Source organism: Halyomorpha halys, unplaced genomic scaffold (assembly GCF_000696795.3).
Source record: "Halyomorpha halys isolate HHAL.00 unplaced genomic scaffold, Hhal_1.1 Scaffold1338.1, whole genome shotgun sequence".
Classification (NCBI taxonomy): Eukaryota; Metazoa; Arthropoda; class Insecta; order Hemiptera; family Pentatomidae; genus Halyomorpha; species Halyomorpha halys.
Window position 1 is genome coordinate 9,457 of NW_027106577.1, and position 17,091 is coordinate 26,547.

General features: G+C 38.9%; 1 protein-coding gene across 2 annotated transcripts in view; it reads left to right on the forward strand.

Annotated features, from left to right (window-relative positions):
• Positions 1-5,550: 5,550 nt before the first annotated feature.
• The window catches only part of LOC106689344 (histone acetyltransferase type B catalytic subunit-like), a gene marked incomplete at its 3' end in the record, with an annotated part of 75,458 nt that continues 63,917 nt past the window's right edge, over positions 5,551-17,091 (forward strand). The window contains 3 exon segments of one of the 2 annotated variants that reach the window (XM_067044957.1): positions 5,551-5,671; positions 11,200-11,254; positions 15,937-16,012. In XM_067044957.1, the coding sequence (XP_066901058.1) occupies positions 11,200-11,254; positions 15,937-16,012 (131 nt within the window). 2 annotated transcript variants of the gene reach the window in all.

Sequence of the window (17,091 nt, forward strand, 5' to 3'; positions counted from 1 at the left end):
TCACCTTTATAGGAGAGAAATGTTGGTTGCTTCTGCACATTATCCACGAAATCACATTGTCCCGAATAGATAAGATCTTCAACTACATCACCTGCCTGATTATTCGTTTTATAACCCCAAATCCATGAGTGAGCATTAACGTCTCCCATCACTAATGAGTGTTCATCCCAGCCTTCCAAAAGATCTTCAAGAGGCAGCTTGTTTCCCGGTGGGCTATAGATAAAATAGATCTTCCTCATGCATCTCCCATTCCATACTTTGGCACGCATCACCTCAGACTTTTCTGTTGCAGTCATAGTCGTAATTATATCGATTTTAGCGACTAGATGGTTTTTAACATAAACTACCATTCCTGAGGCCACTTGTAGTCCATGTGTCAGTATTTTCATTTGGTATCCTTTTATACTTATAAATTTTAGTCTTTTTCAGTTGAAGCTCCACATTTGCAAAGACCAACAACGTCAATATTATATTTTTCCAAAATAATCTTCAATTCTGTAAGTTTATCATGTGTTAGACCTCCAGCATTCCAAAAAATAATTTTGAGCTTGGAGTTTTGATGGCCTTTAGAAAGACCGTTTGCATTACGGCTAAGTGCCGTAGTTGTCATATTCTGAGGGCTGTTGTGGCGACAGCTACTGCTCATTTAGCGCTATCCAGGGGGCACGTGTATCAATGATACGGACGCGAGCAGCACTACCCCCCACAATAATAATCGTATGATTACCAAAAAAAGGGAAAAGATTGTTTTTCCTAGAAAGTAACCTCCTCTCTGGTAGTTTTTAATAACAACTAATAAATACTTATAGGACAAATATTTGTTGTGGTCTAGTGCTATACGTGCGTGATCCTAAACGGAAGAGCCGAGTTCAAATCTATCTCAGTCAAGAACTTATTTTCTTTCTTTTTTTTTTTTTTAGAACTATTAGAAATTAATTAGTCGCCATATTTGATTTATTTGTTTTAATTATAGAAATATTTAATTTTATATTTGAATATTTCATTATTATCCTTCCTTTTTAACAAAAAAAAAAAAAAATAGGGAACCGCTCGAAATTAATTTCTATTTATTATCTTGTTTTTTCCTAGGCTTATCCAAAACGTTTATACAACTATGGAGTTCCGACTATGTTGTTGGCGAACATATTGCACAACCCTGTTTGAAAGTATACTACGGAATTGGTAGAGATTGGTGAAAATGAAGAGTGCAAATATGCAAAATACACTGTATTGAGTCTTGGGTACTGTTTCGAAGTTGTTTAAAGATGGCGCAGTCTCCCGGGAGTCGAGTGCGAATTATTGACGATAGGCTAGCTCAAAAAATCAAAATTCTTATTACTGCACGTTATCATCATCATGGTCATCACATTCATTACCATTGTCGAGGTGGTTAATTTCTTTCTGATTCTGCTTTTCCAGAAGGCCTCGACAATGTGTGTTCAGTCTGTAAAGATAAGGTAATTGACAAGCAAGATGATTAGATATGATGATTCTAACGGGTGACGACCGTTGTATCTTAGAGGATGGTAACCTCGTCCTACCGGGTACTAATCCTGTAGGTCCGAGGGAGGTATGCAAGCCTGGAAGGTAGCTACCCGCCAGGTCATGCAGGAAGGTGCCTTCGTCCTACTGGGTACTATTCCGATAGATACGGAAGAGGTATGTAGGCCCGGAGGGAGGCTATCCGCCGGGTCCTACGAAAGGATAACAGGCAGAGGAGAGAGGTGACCACAGAGAAGGGAACTTGAATCATGAAAACTCATCGGATAGTCAGAAGCTCCTTGGTTCAGAGGGCCTAGAAAAGTACCACGAAGAGCTGTAGCTCCTCTCCTTTATTTATTTTTTACGATCCCCTTCCTGTTCATTTCTGGCATACGGGGAGATCTAGAGGTGGCCAACCAATTTTAACGATGGTGATGGATCAAGTTTTAATTTCGTGAGACTCCCTAGGCCAATAATCCTAAGACAACTAAAGTTGACTCTCCGATTCCCTCGGTTACAAACGGCCCTACAGCTTTCCTCTGTGCCGGAGTTCATAGGACATCGGCACATCAATTTTTTTTATGGGCAATGGGCCCCTGTCAACTAGCTTTACCGTCAAATCACCCCTCCATCAAGACCTGGAAAGTGGCAAGGCAATATGCCTCCTCCCAGTAGCTAGTAAGGTTCTGGAGCACATGATCGTCCACAGCCTTAGACCAGTCCTAAGTGCTGCAAGTCATCCACGGCAGTTTGGCTCGACCCGTGGCAGGGGAATTACGGATGCACTGCTGAGAGTGCGTAGGGACGTGGAGGAGAGGGCGGAGAAATATGTCTTATTGATCATGTTTGACATTTCTTCCGCCTTCGACAGCGTTTGGTGGCCCCGTGTACTCCAACGGTTGCAAGAGCTCGATACCCCCAGTAATCTATACTCCCTCGTAGGTAGTTACCTCAATAACAGGAGTGTCAGGATCAGGGGTAACTACTACGAGGTCGAGAGAAAAATCGAAAGAGGATGTCCCCAGGGTTCGGTCCTGGGACCAGCTCTTTGGAAGCTGGTATTTGATGAGTTGCTGGGGGATCTGGAGGACAAGGGTTTCCTTGCCACGGCTTACGTAGACGACCTGGCAGTCATCGTGGCCAAGAACAGCAGATCCAGACTAAAGACAGAAGCGGAGAGTGCCAGTCTCGTAGGAGAGTGGTGCGTGAGGAGGAAGTTGAGTATGGCAGCAGCCAAGACTCAGGCCATACTCATAAGAGGCTCCACGGACAGAGCTCATCCTATCACCCTGGATATCCAAGCAGAGAGGGTTAGACCGGGTGAGGAGGTGACATATCTTGGTGTGAAGATAAGAAGAAGATTCGAAGCCACTTCTCACCTAGTGTATCTAAAGGGCAGGGTGACACTGTCACTCAATGGATTAAGTAGGATAGGGGGTGCATTTTGGGGTACCCAGGTACCCTGCAACGATGACCATATATAAAGGTGTGATCCCCTGCCTGGAGCCAAAACCTCACGCAGACACAGAAGAGAAGACTGGCCACCATACAGAGATTGGCTCTGCTGAGGGTCACGAAGACATACAGAACGGTGTCACATGAGGCGGTGCAGGTGCTGGCCGCAGCGATGCCCCTGGACCTCATCCTCAGGGAGGATGTCCTTAAATATGAAGTAAAGAGGCAGGGACTAGAAGCGCTACCGGATGAGCTCCGAGAGAGGATCGGCGAGACTCCAAACTTGTGGAAGAAAATACTGCGGGAGGACTCAATACAGAAGTGGAATGGACGGTGGGTAGCAAGCCAGAAGGGCGCTACTTTGAAAAAATTCTTCCCTACCGTCCCTTCCAGACTGAAGGCTAAATGGGTCATCCCAGACTATTGGATCTCACAGATCCTAACAGGACACGGGGGTTTTCGGGGAAAGCTGCAGGGCTTTGGAAAGAACATCGACCCCCGGTGCCCCACGTGCGGAGTTCCTGAAACAGCAGAACACGTAATAGTGGATTGCTCCGCCATGGAAGGACACCGAGCCAGGCTGTTGAGAAAGACCGGGATTTTCGCCCTCGCCGAGTCGGTCTTTCCCTAGTTGATGGAAGAAGAGAATTATCCCTTCTTCAGGGAGTTCATTTACGGATGGAAGGAGGTGGTGGGCCCAACACATTTCACAATGGGAAGGACTTGACCACCCAACATCGGCGAGCCACCAGAAGAAGATGAAGCTGACCCAGACTGAGACCAGGAGGGCTGGACCAGCCTGGTAACTGTAGGAGGCACCCAGACAGATGCGCACCAGAAGGGCCTACCGAACGGATGAAGATCATTGGGAGCAGTGGCATGCGCAATCCCAGCGCGAACTACCCACTGCCCCCGGACCCCGTATGCCAGAAATGGCAAGGGAGGGGATAAAAAAAAAAAAAAGTGGTAAGGCACTGTTCCCCCGCCCGACGTTCTCGCCGAGGGAAGGGGTCCAACACCGACAGAACAGTCCCTCCCTATCTCACTGTATGTGAATCAAGTGGATAAAAAGCAACAATTATAAATTCAGCTACAGCGGCTCCAATCCCTTTCTTATGATGTCGAATGGCAAAAGGTTTATATACCAAGGATTTGTATATGTATATATATGTTCCCTTAATATAAAAATATCAAAATGTTCTAAACATTTCTATCATGAAATACTTCATTAGGAACATTTTTCCTTACCACTGAACAATGATTCGATGGTGTAGTGGCGCTACCTATCTGAGACCGGCCGTACCAACATCTTTAGCACTTCCCGCCAAGACGATGAGCTTCAAGCAGTGTCACCTAGGAGCGGCATTCATGTTTCTTTTGTGCAAATATTGTACTGATTTATTTGTTTAATATGTAAATAAATTTTATGATACCAATGTAAATAACATCAAAACTGTAAATACCAATAAAGAAAGTTGGTAAGGGGGAATATATTGAACCACAAATAAGTGCATTCTCACAGGCGGTGCCTCTCACCGGCCTTGTTAGATTTAACAGAATCATTACCCCATCTTAAAACGTTCAATATATTTTCTCAAGCTATCATTTTTAGTTTAAATGAGTTTTCTTGATTCAAGTTCCCTTCTCTGTGGTCATCTCTCTCCTCTACCTGTTATCCTTTCGTAGGACCCTCCGGGCCTATATACTTCCTCCGTATCTATAGTACCCGGTAGGACGAAGGCACCTTCCTGCATGACCTGGTAGCTACCTTATAGGCTTGCATACGGTCGTCACCCGTTATTATCATCCTATCTAATCATCTTCCTTGTCAATTACCTTACCTTAACAAACTGAACACACATTTTCGAGGCCTTCTGGAGAAGCAGAATCAGAAAGAAACTAACCAGCTCGACAATGGTTATGAATGTGATGACCACGATAATGGTAACGTGCAGTAATAAGAATTTTGATTTTTTGAGCTAGCCTACCGTTGTTATGCAGATATTAAACTACAATAGCTCACTTTCATGAGCCTATAATAAGAAGTTAATCCGTAACTGCAGTATTTAACATTTTATGAATTCATTTCTGAAAAAAGATAAATTTCATTTTATAAAGATTTCCCGTACTAAGAACATATCCCGAGTTCACAGAGGAGAGGTCTTAAGTGAAACCGTTTTCGTTGCTGGTGGTGGTAATGATAATGAGAGATTAATTGAAGAATTATTTTTTTCAATTAATATTAATAAACATGAGAAGAACTTAAAATAATAAAATAAAAAAAATCGTCGAGAAGTCTATACAATATTTGCTTGAAACGGGAAGAGGAAACTTTAAGATAGTTAAATCGAGCAAATATTTAAAAAGCGCCTGAAATTGAAAAACGGCATGAAACCCTACACTCCCGCCCTCCATGGTAGCCTTACTTATCTGAGTTCTCAAACAGACAATTATAGCGAGTCGGTTGGTCGATGTACGACATGTCACAATCTCACAAGAGATCATAACACTAAAAAAGAGGCAATTCTAGGCAAAAGAGGCAAGGAAAATTTTCTCTTTTTAGTTAACGATAAAACTAATTTTCAGTTTCTTTGTAACCTCTTTGTATAGTTTCTTAGCGCTCAAAATGACATTTTCTCATCTTTAAACCTTTGAGTCCCGTAGTTGAAAAGAGTTTTTTTTTATCGTTAGCGTCTCTGATTTTGTATGACTATATCAACCTTTTGAAACTCAGGTCTGGTATGTTTTTTTGAAGTTTTTAGGCATTATTATTTTCGTTTAATAATGATTAAATATTTGTAATACCTCTTTCTATCAACGAATTCGTACACTAGATTGTTCTGATTACTTGGACATTTATACCTGAATGGTTGTAATATTGAGTTTTAACATATTTATATCTTAAATTTTGTTGGTTATTTTCAGTTTGATTACATTCTGTTAGTCTATAGATGAACTAGACTGGATCTCTGAATTACTTGGTTGTTAAATTGATGAAATGAAAAATGTCAGTTGCGTTCATCTGTTTCATTACCTTTCCTGTTAAAGATTATTAAGGATATAATTATATTATTCACAATATCAGTTTATTTTGCAAGCTAGTTACATATTTAAGTTCTAGACATAAAATTTATATTTCTGAAGTACAAGGCTTCTCTATTATTATATTGAGGCTAGTCTGAGTGTACTTCAGTTTTCCTACTAATCAATTAAAGAATTTTGTCACCTTTTGTTCATTTGTGTTATTACTCTCTACTTGGGTATTTTCAGTTCTGTACCTACTTGTTATAATTTGTTTAATTTTTTTTCATTATCAGTATATGTTTGAGCTTTTTTCATTATTTCGGGTAGAAATAAGTTCAAGCTCTTGTTGAAAGTTAGTCACGTGTCGTGTCCATAGGTCAATCCTTCTGAAGATTGTTAATTCTGGAAATAATGGTGTATTGCCTTACTGACCTCCATTTATTGCTACATTCTCTTTTCTATTAAACAATGGTCTAAGCATCATCAATTAGTAATAACATTACAAAAAAGATTTAATATTTCGATAGTCTAGTGGCAAAAGTTATCAAGTTATGTTGAAAATTAAAGCTATTGATCAGTTCTACCCAAAACCTGAAAATTTATTTTCGAAGAATTTCCTGTTTTACTTATGGAGCTATTTGTCTTACAAAATTTAATCAAGAAGTGCACACAATTTACTTATATTTTTACCAGGTTGGAGTCGGTAAAAAGGGAAGATGGAAATTCAATGACATCATAATGCAAATTTGTAAAATTTCTGTAAATTTGAAGCCTTTTCAAAGAAAGATTCATATGAAATTAAATATTATGCGTAAAAAATTCAATTTAACTGTTTCTTCGATTAACGAGTATTTTGGCACCTATCTAATGATTTTAAAGCTTCATTGTGCTATTTTTTAAGGTGTTATGACATTGGTTTATGTAGTGCCTAATCTTACTACCTGGTAACTAAATAAGCATGTTTGTTTCTATTCGAGATATATTTTTATTAAATTTAAAATCCATCTTCTTAATAGTCTTCTTTTTCCTCTCATATTTTACCCCTAATTCTTTTAAAAAGTGAGGGCGACCTAAAGTTGAGATACAATACAATTTAAATAATTATAAGAGTAACTGTGAACTGCTGATTAAGCTGAATCGATTAAGAGCCAAGACTAAGCTTGTATGGTCCGTAGTCAAAAGGGGTATTCTGTATCTTATCTTTTTTTTAATATTAGGAAGAACAACCCAAGGCATGCATGCCTCAATGTGGCTGTCTGGAATTCAGGATCGGAACACAGTCTGTCAGTAGGTTTCTAAATATTTTATTATTATTTTTTTTTATTAAGTTCTGTTTCTGGAATATCACTACTTAGTAGAAAACTGTTTTTTAAGGTGACAGGGTATGAGGGAGAGGGGAATACAGTTGTAGTGTTATTTAAAGATAGGGCATCTATGCTCTATTGCAAGCAATTTATGTCTGACTGCCGGAAAAATGGATCTTGAAAAACTGCAGAAAGGTTTTATTTGATAGTTTAACTAGATTATAATTAATATACTTTTATTTTTAGAATCAATTTCACCTTTCACCAAAGCGATGTTACAGAAAAATAAATATTTTAAAAATAACACCAAATAGTTGACTAATAACTTGATCTTTATTTGTTTTATATATATATTTTTTTTAATTACATGTTAGGCATTCTATAAACAATAATTTAATTTCCCTATTCAATAAAACTTTGAAAATATACATAACAAATCAGCTATATGTAAAATGAAAAATATCACTTCATTAGAACAATTGTCAATTTGTTAACCATCAAACAATTATTAGATCACATTCAAAGTATTTTATCTTCAATATTTTCAACCATCTCTATGATAGAAACTTTGTTAACTTTCTTTAAATTAAGGGTGAAGAGTGCTCCATCAATAATTACTATTAAAACTTTACTTCAAGAACTAGATAAATTATTTCGCATTATAAAAATAAGTTAATGTCCTTTCCAATTTAAATTTATTCTTGAAATAGAAAGTACAATATCTGTAGATTGTTTATTGCTCGAAAATGAAGTTATATATACTTTACCATTGTTTATTGTATAATTGTTTATAACTTACATAATTTGTATCCTACACCATCTATTGTAAAGAATGAAATTATAACAACAATAACTCGTTTCAAATATTTCTTAAATATTAATAACGAATTCAAATTTTTAAACTCTTAATTTGTCAAGAGAAACACTATTTATCACTGCCATACAACAGATATATCTCATCATAATGATCATTTTATTAAAGAAATTTTACTTTAATCTTCAAGCTTTAGTTTCCTACACACTGCCCTAGGCCATGCATAAAACCACATTGAAGTAGTTCCAGAGATGTCCTACATCCTCATAGCTTTTTACAACCCACATTATCTTTAGGTTCAACAAAATGAAGTCAATAAATTGTCATATGCAAGGAATATATCTATCTATAACAAACTTGAATCCTATTTTATATCATAATAAAATTATTTCCTCGTCCACTAAAACATGGTTTTGTAATGTTGTTTAATAAACAAATTTTTGATATTCATACTTTCATACAACTGAAGTCACACACGATTCAAACATGTTATATATACTACTTTTATGGGTAGCTTTTTTTTATTTTTTATTTTTTTATAATCTATATTGTCACATTTGTAATTTTTATAAGATTAAAATTGTAACTCATTTCACCTCAAATGGGGAAATACGTGTCTAAGAGGGGAGGAACTATATATATATTGTATATTTTATATAATATAATATATGTTATGTTAAGGAGTTATATATATATAACCTTATTTTGTTTATTTTTTCTTTCATCATGCTGACCATTTCTTAGTCCAGTTCTAAGGACACCGTCATGAGAGCTTCTGTCTCAGGCCTGATAACTGCCCACATAAAGTCTGTTCCAACAACCACTTCTGATTATCCAGAACTGTACGGAGCAAGCGCAGTATAAGATTTGGGAGCCATGTACTACACATGCGCCCTACAATTCCGGACAGTCAGAAGTGGTTGTTGGAATAGACCAACCTATAGCATAATATTTCCTAGAATTAGTGTCGTCTTCCGTTATTAACCATTGAATTTATGTTAGCTGTTGGCAGTCTCTCTATGCTCCTTCTAATATTTTTATTTTAGACTTATAGTGTTTTATTTGCTCTAAATAAAATCTTTTAAAAAAAGGCTTTGTAGTTTTCACTACTATAAGTTGGTGTGTGTGTGTGTGTGTGTAGATATTATTTATTTGTTATATTATGTTGGACATAAGGGAATCACTGGCAATGAGAAAGCTAACTTGCTTGCTAGAAGCAGGGATGAGAACCCTTTAATGGGGCCAGAACCCATTTTTGATTGAAAATGGAAGAAATAAGGCAAGGTGTGGAGGGAATATGCAGTGCTGAGTCCGACCAAAATACTTATCAATAAATCTTCTACATCTAGAACCAAATGGCTGCTAGACCTAAATAGAAATTAACTTCAATTACTAACAAAAGTTCTTATAGGCCGTTGTAGACTTAGAAGACACTTTGAGATTTGTGGAGTAGTTCGTGATTAAACGTCATTAATGTGGACAGGTCCTGAAAACTGCTCTACATTATATAGCAGACTTTGACCAGTAGGCATCAGTAAGGTATAGTCTTCTAGGCTCTAATAAAATCCGAGATTATGAATCTTCTTCCATAGATTGGCCATATCTTTTAAATGCCATTAAAAAATCAAACAAGTTTGACATAGAAGAATAATAGTTATTATAAGATTTATTCTATATGTCCATACTATTCCATATATGGTCTTTTTTGGGGTTGGTGAAATGGACCAATTGGCTCATTTGCCAGATACGTTATACCAATGCCAGTGTATATATATATGGCTCTACTCACCATGTAAATCTTTGGCTGCCCAAACCAGTCTTCTTCATGCCTGCCTGTTTAAAGCTACTACTTTCCAGTTTGCTACATGCAGCACTTTCGCACCTTTGTTGATTCTGTCTATTCATCTGATTTTCTGGCCCACTATAGTGGCATTCGTTGTATAGATGAGCCCTTATGGATTGCTTTGAGTCACATGTCCTGGCCATCTTAACCTCCTTGCCTTCATATCATGAGATATTGACTGACCTGTCTCTGCAAGCAATTCTCAGTTAGTTCTTCTCCATTTGTTGATACTCTGATTCCAAATTGTTCTGGCGACTTTCCTTTTAAATGTTTTGATTCTGCTTTCTTGGGGACCTGTTAGAAAAAGGGTCTCGCAGCCTTATGTCAAAGCTGTGTTCCAGACCTTCGGTATTCTTTCCTTCTCCCATATTTTCTGGATTAGTTCTAATAGCTTGGCTCTTGGAGGTTTTCCACCATCTTTGAATAGCTCTGATGGTAGGCTTTCTATTCCTGGGGCCTTCTTTTAAGTCTCTGTATATAGAGGTTGTTTCAGGATTAAGTGGCCAAACTGAAGAAAATATGAACTAAGGACCTCAAAAAAAAAAAAAAATTTCCTTTGAAGATTTGTCTGCAAACACTTTTTTTAGGAGACTATCTTTAGCTCCACGTTTTATGTCTTAGAGAAACTGGTACATTTGCTATATCACATGCTAATGGTATTTTTGCCCCTTTACAAAATTACAAAAGAAATGAGTGCGACCATATTACTGTATTTGATGATAATCCTTCTGGCAGAGTATGAAGAGCTGAAGCAGAATTAAATGTTACACCAACTACAGTATGGAGAACGCTCATTGCAGAGGGACTTCACCCATATCATTATTAATGAGTACAAGATTTATTACTTCGAGATTTTCAGCAAAGATTGGCACTGAAATCAAGTTGATTATAACCCACAATTTTCAGAAAACATTCTCTGGACAGATAAAGCTACCTTTAATATGAATTTAATGTTTACATTTAATTAATAAAGTAGTTGGAACAAATAAATAAGTTTTATTTATTTCATATAACCTAAATAATTCATAACAATGAAAATCTTAAGGTGTGAATATCTGCTAAACAAAGTGTTTGCGGACATTCCTTCAGAGGAAAAATTTGTCTTGTTTTTAGTTCCTTAATTCATATTTTCAGTTTGGCCACTTAACCCTAAAACACCCTGTATACACTCATATTCATATACATACATATATAACGAAGGTAATTCTCAGTGATTTAATACTGAAATAAGATGAATTTTGTTTTATTAATATAAAATTTTAAATTCTAATTTCCAGATGGCTGACTCAGACTTTGTTGTGGATGGTAATCACGCTGTCGAATTTAAACTAGGTAAATGCTTTGTCATATATAGTTACAATTTTAATTATGCTTTGTCATACGAGTTACAATTTATATTATTATACTATTAGTTTAGATTTCTACATTTTCATGCTTCTTCATTCTCGGCAGAATCTGGTGTTAATTCACAGCAATTAATTGCCTATGAATGAACTGCTATATTTGTCATAGCAGAATCATAGTAAAGGCCTAACCAAATTAGACCTTTCCCCAAAACAAAGGTCCGAAGATACAGATTTGTAAAGGAAATATTTATGAAAGGAAATGAATTGATTTTTTTTTTTTTTTCCGGCTAAGAAGCACCGCTGCCACAGTAGGCCTATTGTATGCTGTCCCTCCTCTGCTCAAAACAGGCCAATTGCCTTTGCAAATCTGGATACTGTACAAGGATCCACTGTCTTGCAAAGTTTAGGATCCAAGATACGATCCTTACCAAAGAAGAGGAATCGTGTTCTTGCCACTACATCACATCTGGAAATGATGTGGTAAGCAGACTCTTCATCCTTCCTGTAGAACCTGCAGATAGGGGACTCTATCAGTCTCATTTTATAGAGATGCATATTTAGCTGACAGTGTCCCGTTTATAGACCTGTCACCCATCTTAAGATACTCCTATCCATATTAAGAAGACAGTTACTTCTTTTCGGGCAGGGTCCCTTGGGGAACATTTTTGATTGTTCCATCCCTCTGGTATTTCTCCAGAGTAACCCACCCTTGCTCTCAGCAATCTTTTTGATATGCCTCTTCGCATGGCTGAGACTAATCCCACATATGGGGTCAGGTGTGAGAGGAACATACTCAGATCCTTTCCTTGCTAGGTAGTCCGCTCGCTCATTTCTTTTAATGCCTTTATGTCCAGGCACCATTCCACCCGCACCTTGTTGGCCAAGGAGAGAGAGAGTTCAGGTTAGCCTTACACTCCTCCACCAATTTGGAGCGGGTTACATAGTTATCCAGCGCATAAATGTCTGCCTGACTGTCCGTGTAGATCATAATTAGCCTTTCCCTCATGCCCTATTTAATTAAATTCTGGGCACAGACATTTATTGCAAACAACTCAGCCTGGAATACTGTGGTGTGTTTTCCTATTGAGATGGATGTGCCTTGATTAGGCATATCCATCCTCCATATTCCTGCTCCAGATCCTTGTTCCATTAAGGATCTGTCTGTGTAGCAGTTTATCCCATTGCACGGCTTGTGTGGGGTTGACCCTTCAACCCTTACACTATAGTAAGTGTTCTTGCATTTCTTCTCCTGATGATCAGAATGCATAACCAGGATCCCGTCTTCATTGATCCTCCTGAACAGTCTGCCACGTCCCTCATAAGTTAAGGAATGGTAGTTTGTTCCTAGTTAGATAAGCCTATATGCAGAGCTAAGGGCTTTAGCTTCAATCTCTATATGTAGAGGTTTAATGTTCAGAAGAACCTCCATTGCTGCAGAAGGAGTAGTGCTTATGACACCCGTTATCATAAGGCATGCCAGTCTCAATTCAATGTCAATGAAGACACCAGCCTTAATCTTCTTATAGGCCAAACTATTTTCAATCCTGGATACTAAATGGTGTAAAGCATCCTCACAGGATTTCCCTGATTGATAGGCAAATTGAGCACTTTGAAGTGGTCTTTCTACCAGTGTAATCTCCCTAATAGTCTGTCCAGAACCTTCTCAAGTGTCTTTATTAAGAAGGATGTCAGACAGATAGGTCTATATGCCTGGGGGTTTTCATAAGAACCTTTTCCTGGTTTGGGTATATATCACACCTTCGACACTCTCCAGCTACATGGAATGTGACCCAGTGGCAAACTCCCCCTTAGCAAAGCTAAGAGGTATGGTTTCAAGACCGTTATGCCTTTTTGTAATAGGGCCAGAAAAATTCCATCCATGCCGGCTGATTTAAAGGGTGAAAAGGATTTAATCGCCCACTCAACCTTGCCAGAGTTGACAATCCTATTTGCCTCGACCCACTTATCTCTACTGCAAGTGTAGCTCTCCATAGTGGGGGTTGTGTCCTTTTCTTCTATCAGTACACACCCAGAGAAGTGTGAGCATGCCAGAGCCTCCAGGGTTCCCATCTCAGAGTTGGTGAACCCTCCTTCCACCTCAACAGCACCCAACACTCCCCTTTCAGAGTCCTTGGATAGAATCCCATTCATTCTGAACGTAGATGAAGCATCATTAACATCATTGCAGAATCTCCTCCACGCCCCTCTTTTGGCCTTCCTCACAGCTCTATTGTAGTCAGTTAGTGCACTCTTGTAGGTGTCCCAACAGCCTGTTCTTTTTGCTGTGTTGAAGAGTCTCCTCGTGAGTCTTCTCAGCCTAGCCAGTTCCTCATTCCGCCAGGTTGTATTCCTGTTGGTTTGGATCCTGCATACCCTGTTATTATCCGTGTAGGATCTTATGATCGCGTCCGTTAGAGACATGTTAAGGCATTCAAGCTGCCAGGTGTTCCTGATTGTTCCTGGACAGCTCTTGACCTCTTCCTTGAGTTGGGTACAGTAGGTTTCAAAGTTGACGAACTGGGACACCTACTGTACCCAACTCCTGTACACTGACTCGGTCGTGTCACATGTTGTTAAGTCGTATCTAATATACCGATGATCTGAACATGACTCTTCATCCGTGACATGCCAATTCTTAATCATCTGACCTACTCGACGAGTGGCTATGGTTATATCTATGACTTCCGCCCTCACCCTATTGACAAAGGTAGCCTTGCTGCCTCTTTTGAGGACCTCTAAGTCATGCCCTAAAAGAGACTCACCTCTCTGGTTGGTGTTTGTGCTCCCCCAGAGCCAATGATGGGCGTTTGCATCTATGGAGACCACTATTTCATCCTTTCCAGCCAGCCCATCCACCATCCTCCTCAAGGCTGCTGTTGGAATGGCCTCTTCATAGAGGAGATAACCAGAGGCAAGTGTCACCTCCCTGTGGGTTCCCTCTTTGAGGGCCAACTACTGGCCATCTACTCGCTGCTGCTAAGTCCGTGGAACATAAGTGCCAAAGAGGCAGCATCTTGATTTTACTCTTATACAGGATACAGGTTCTGGCATGCATTGGCACAGAGATAATGCTGTACCCCCGCATGCCCAGTCCGCTGCCCTGCCTTTAAATAAGTAAGGTTCTTGAATTAAAATAATATCAATGTCTTTACCCTTAACATACTGCTGTAGAACATTGTAAGCAGCAATGTAGTGATGCAGGTTCACTTGCAGCAGCCTCATCCTCTTTGGTCCTCAGCTGCCGGCGGGCCTCCCTCTGGAGAGGACAGCGAGACACCACCACCCCCAGTCCCTGCATTAGCAGAGGTCAGAGGAGCAGTGGGCCCCCGAGCCCCCACTGCGGACGCGTCTCCAGCAGCCAGACCTCCAGGATCGCTCTCTACCACCAGCCTTCTGGGTCCACCAACAGCCCATCCTCCAGAGCCACCCGCTGCCAGCCCTCCAGATCCACCCATGGTCCGCCTTCCCGTGTTCCTCGCTCCAGTTCCTTCTCTCTTCCCTTGGTGGAGGTTTCCTTCTAGTGTGAACCTTCACAAAGGCCTTCCTGAAATTGTAGCTCATCAGGAAGCCTCTGCTTTCCAAAAAGCGTAGGGTGCTTTCCGGGATCTTAAAAACCCCGTAAAAGCCAGCCTCCTGTTCCTTAATGCTGACCAGCGTCCATCTTCCAACATCGGGCATCCTAGAGTTTTGGTAGCCAATTCTTTGAAGGAGAATGTCTGCCTCAACTCGCTCACTAGGGAAGAAAATTCCCACCCTGGTGGTCCTCTGGAGCTCATCAACGTTGCCGGCATGTAAGGTGATTTTGTCGCCGATGGTGACGTCTCTGATGACAGTCGACAGCCAGTCCCTACCAGCTTGGTTGTCGCAAATCATGATGCACCCCCGAGGTGATAAATAAAATTACTAAACTCGATATGTGCAGCCCCTTGTGTCTGTTCGTCCATGATCCTGATCAGGCGTGTCTGCACCTCATCACTCTGCTCACGAGTGAGCTGGACGGAAGGATAGCCATCAGGAATGATGGCAACCCTGCTGCATCCCACAGCATTTGAGTACGTTAGTCTCGTTGGTCCACTTCCCCTAGGCCTCTTTGCCGTAGGTGCAGAAGTCCCAGGGGAGGGCCTTATCCTCTTCTCAGTGGAAGGTCCCGGTCCTGAAGAATTCCGGTCCCTATTAACAGAGATTGATGGGCCCGGTCGTTCATCAGTGTCCTGGGGCCGCCCCCCTCGTCTCATATCAGATCTCCTGGTCGTTCCAGGTCCCGAAGGGTTCCGGTCCCTAATACTATAGGTGGAGGTGTCCTGTTGACCTTCGGTATCCTGAGAACTGACCCTAAGCCTCCTAGCCCTCCTGGATGGTCCGGGTTCCGCTGAGTTCCGGTCCCTATCAGCCCAGGTTGATGGGCCTAAAGGTCTCCTGGTATCCCATTTTATATCATTAAATCTATTTTCTTCTTCTTTTTTGTCTTTAATTCATATTTAATGATCCCTTAGTATTTCCTTGTAAAATTTCTGGTAATCTTTTTTGTCCAAGAAATTTTATGTAATCTTTAATAGGGTAAAGTTAAAGTTAGTGTGACATTTTTATGGTTTAATAATATTTTAATGATCCTTTTGCTGTGAATGCATTGATAACTTGGTATATTATAATTTTTTTCCTCTTTCACAGTTAAAACTGGTAACGATTTGCATGATAACTCTCTGATCTTTAGACCACAAATGTGCCATCAGATATTTGGTGATGAGTAAGTTTTATCTTGATCAAAATTAGATTTATTAAATATTTGTATGTACCACATTTCATTTTAGGTGTGTCTGAGTAATTTTAGCTTTATCATTGTATCATTTCTCTTTCTCTGACTCTAGTATTATAGTATCATTTCTATATTTAATGTATTTTCATTTAAACAAAAAAAATCTTCAAAATCAGATTACATGATATTATGTACGGTAAAACTTGATTTGACTAATTAATAAATTATTTCTATGCCTAAATAGTAACATTAAAATTGATCAACAAGGAATTTGATATAAGTGGGATTTAAATGTCTCATACAAGGGGAGGCTACAGACGTGGGAACATTGATATCAATATTTTTTTGGTGAAATTAAGTCAAGAAATATTAGATATGTCAGATGGTTCATGCCAATTGCTCTATGAGGCAAAAAAAAAAACATATTTTACATAATTTTAGCAATTTTCATTTTATATTTTATTTTTATATCTTTGCTTTGCATGGATTTAAAGATTATTTCATTCCAATTAATTTTTTTTTTTTGTGTAAAATAAGAAAACAACATTGCTGATCCTATTAAGTGAGTTTGAATGTTCCAAAAACCAGAAGGTGTTGTTTCCAGTTTATTAGGCCGTAAAAAATGTTTTTTACGAAAAACAGGGGTCCTTAAAAACTTCTTAAATATGAATTTTCATAGAAATCAAAAATTAAAAATTTGTAGACTTGATTTTTGAGAGGGTTACATTGTTGCAGATGTCTGATGTTCACCTAAACATTCATAAATCTTCAAGATTTTGTCCGAAGCCAAAGTTTTACAACTTAAAAAACTGAATTTCTGATTTTCCAACCGATACGGAATCTTTTAGGCCTTTAAAAGAAAGAAGCATTAGTAATTTAAAATGAAGAAAAACTCCTTAGATGTTTAATTTTGTATCCATGGTTCTAATTTGTATATATAGGTTCAGTTTTACCATTCTGTGTAGTTTATAAGCCTCTAAAACACTCCTTAGTTTTTGTACTATAAAGGACTCCTGTTGAAGTTATTTAATGTAATTTTTGCGATCTTCAAAAAAAAATCCAAAGACCCC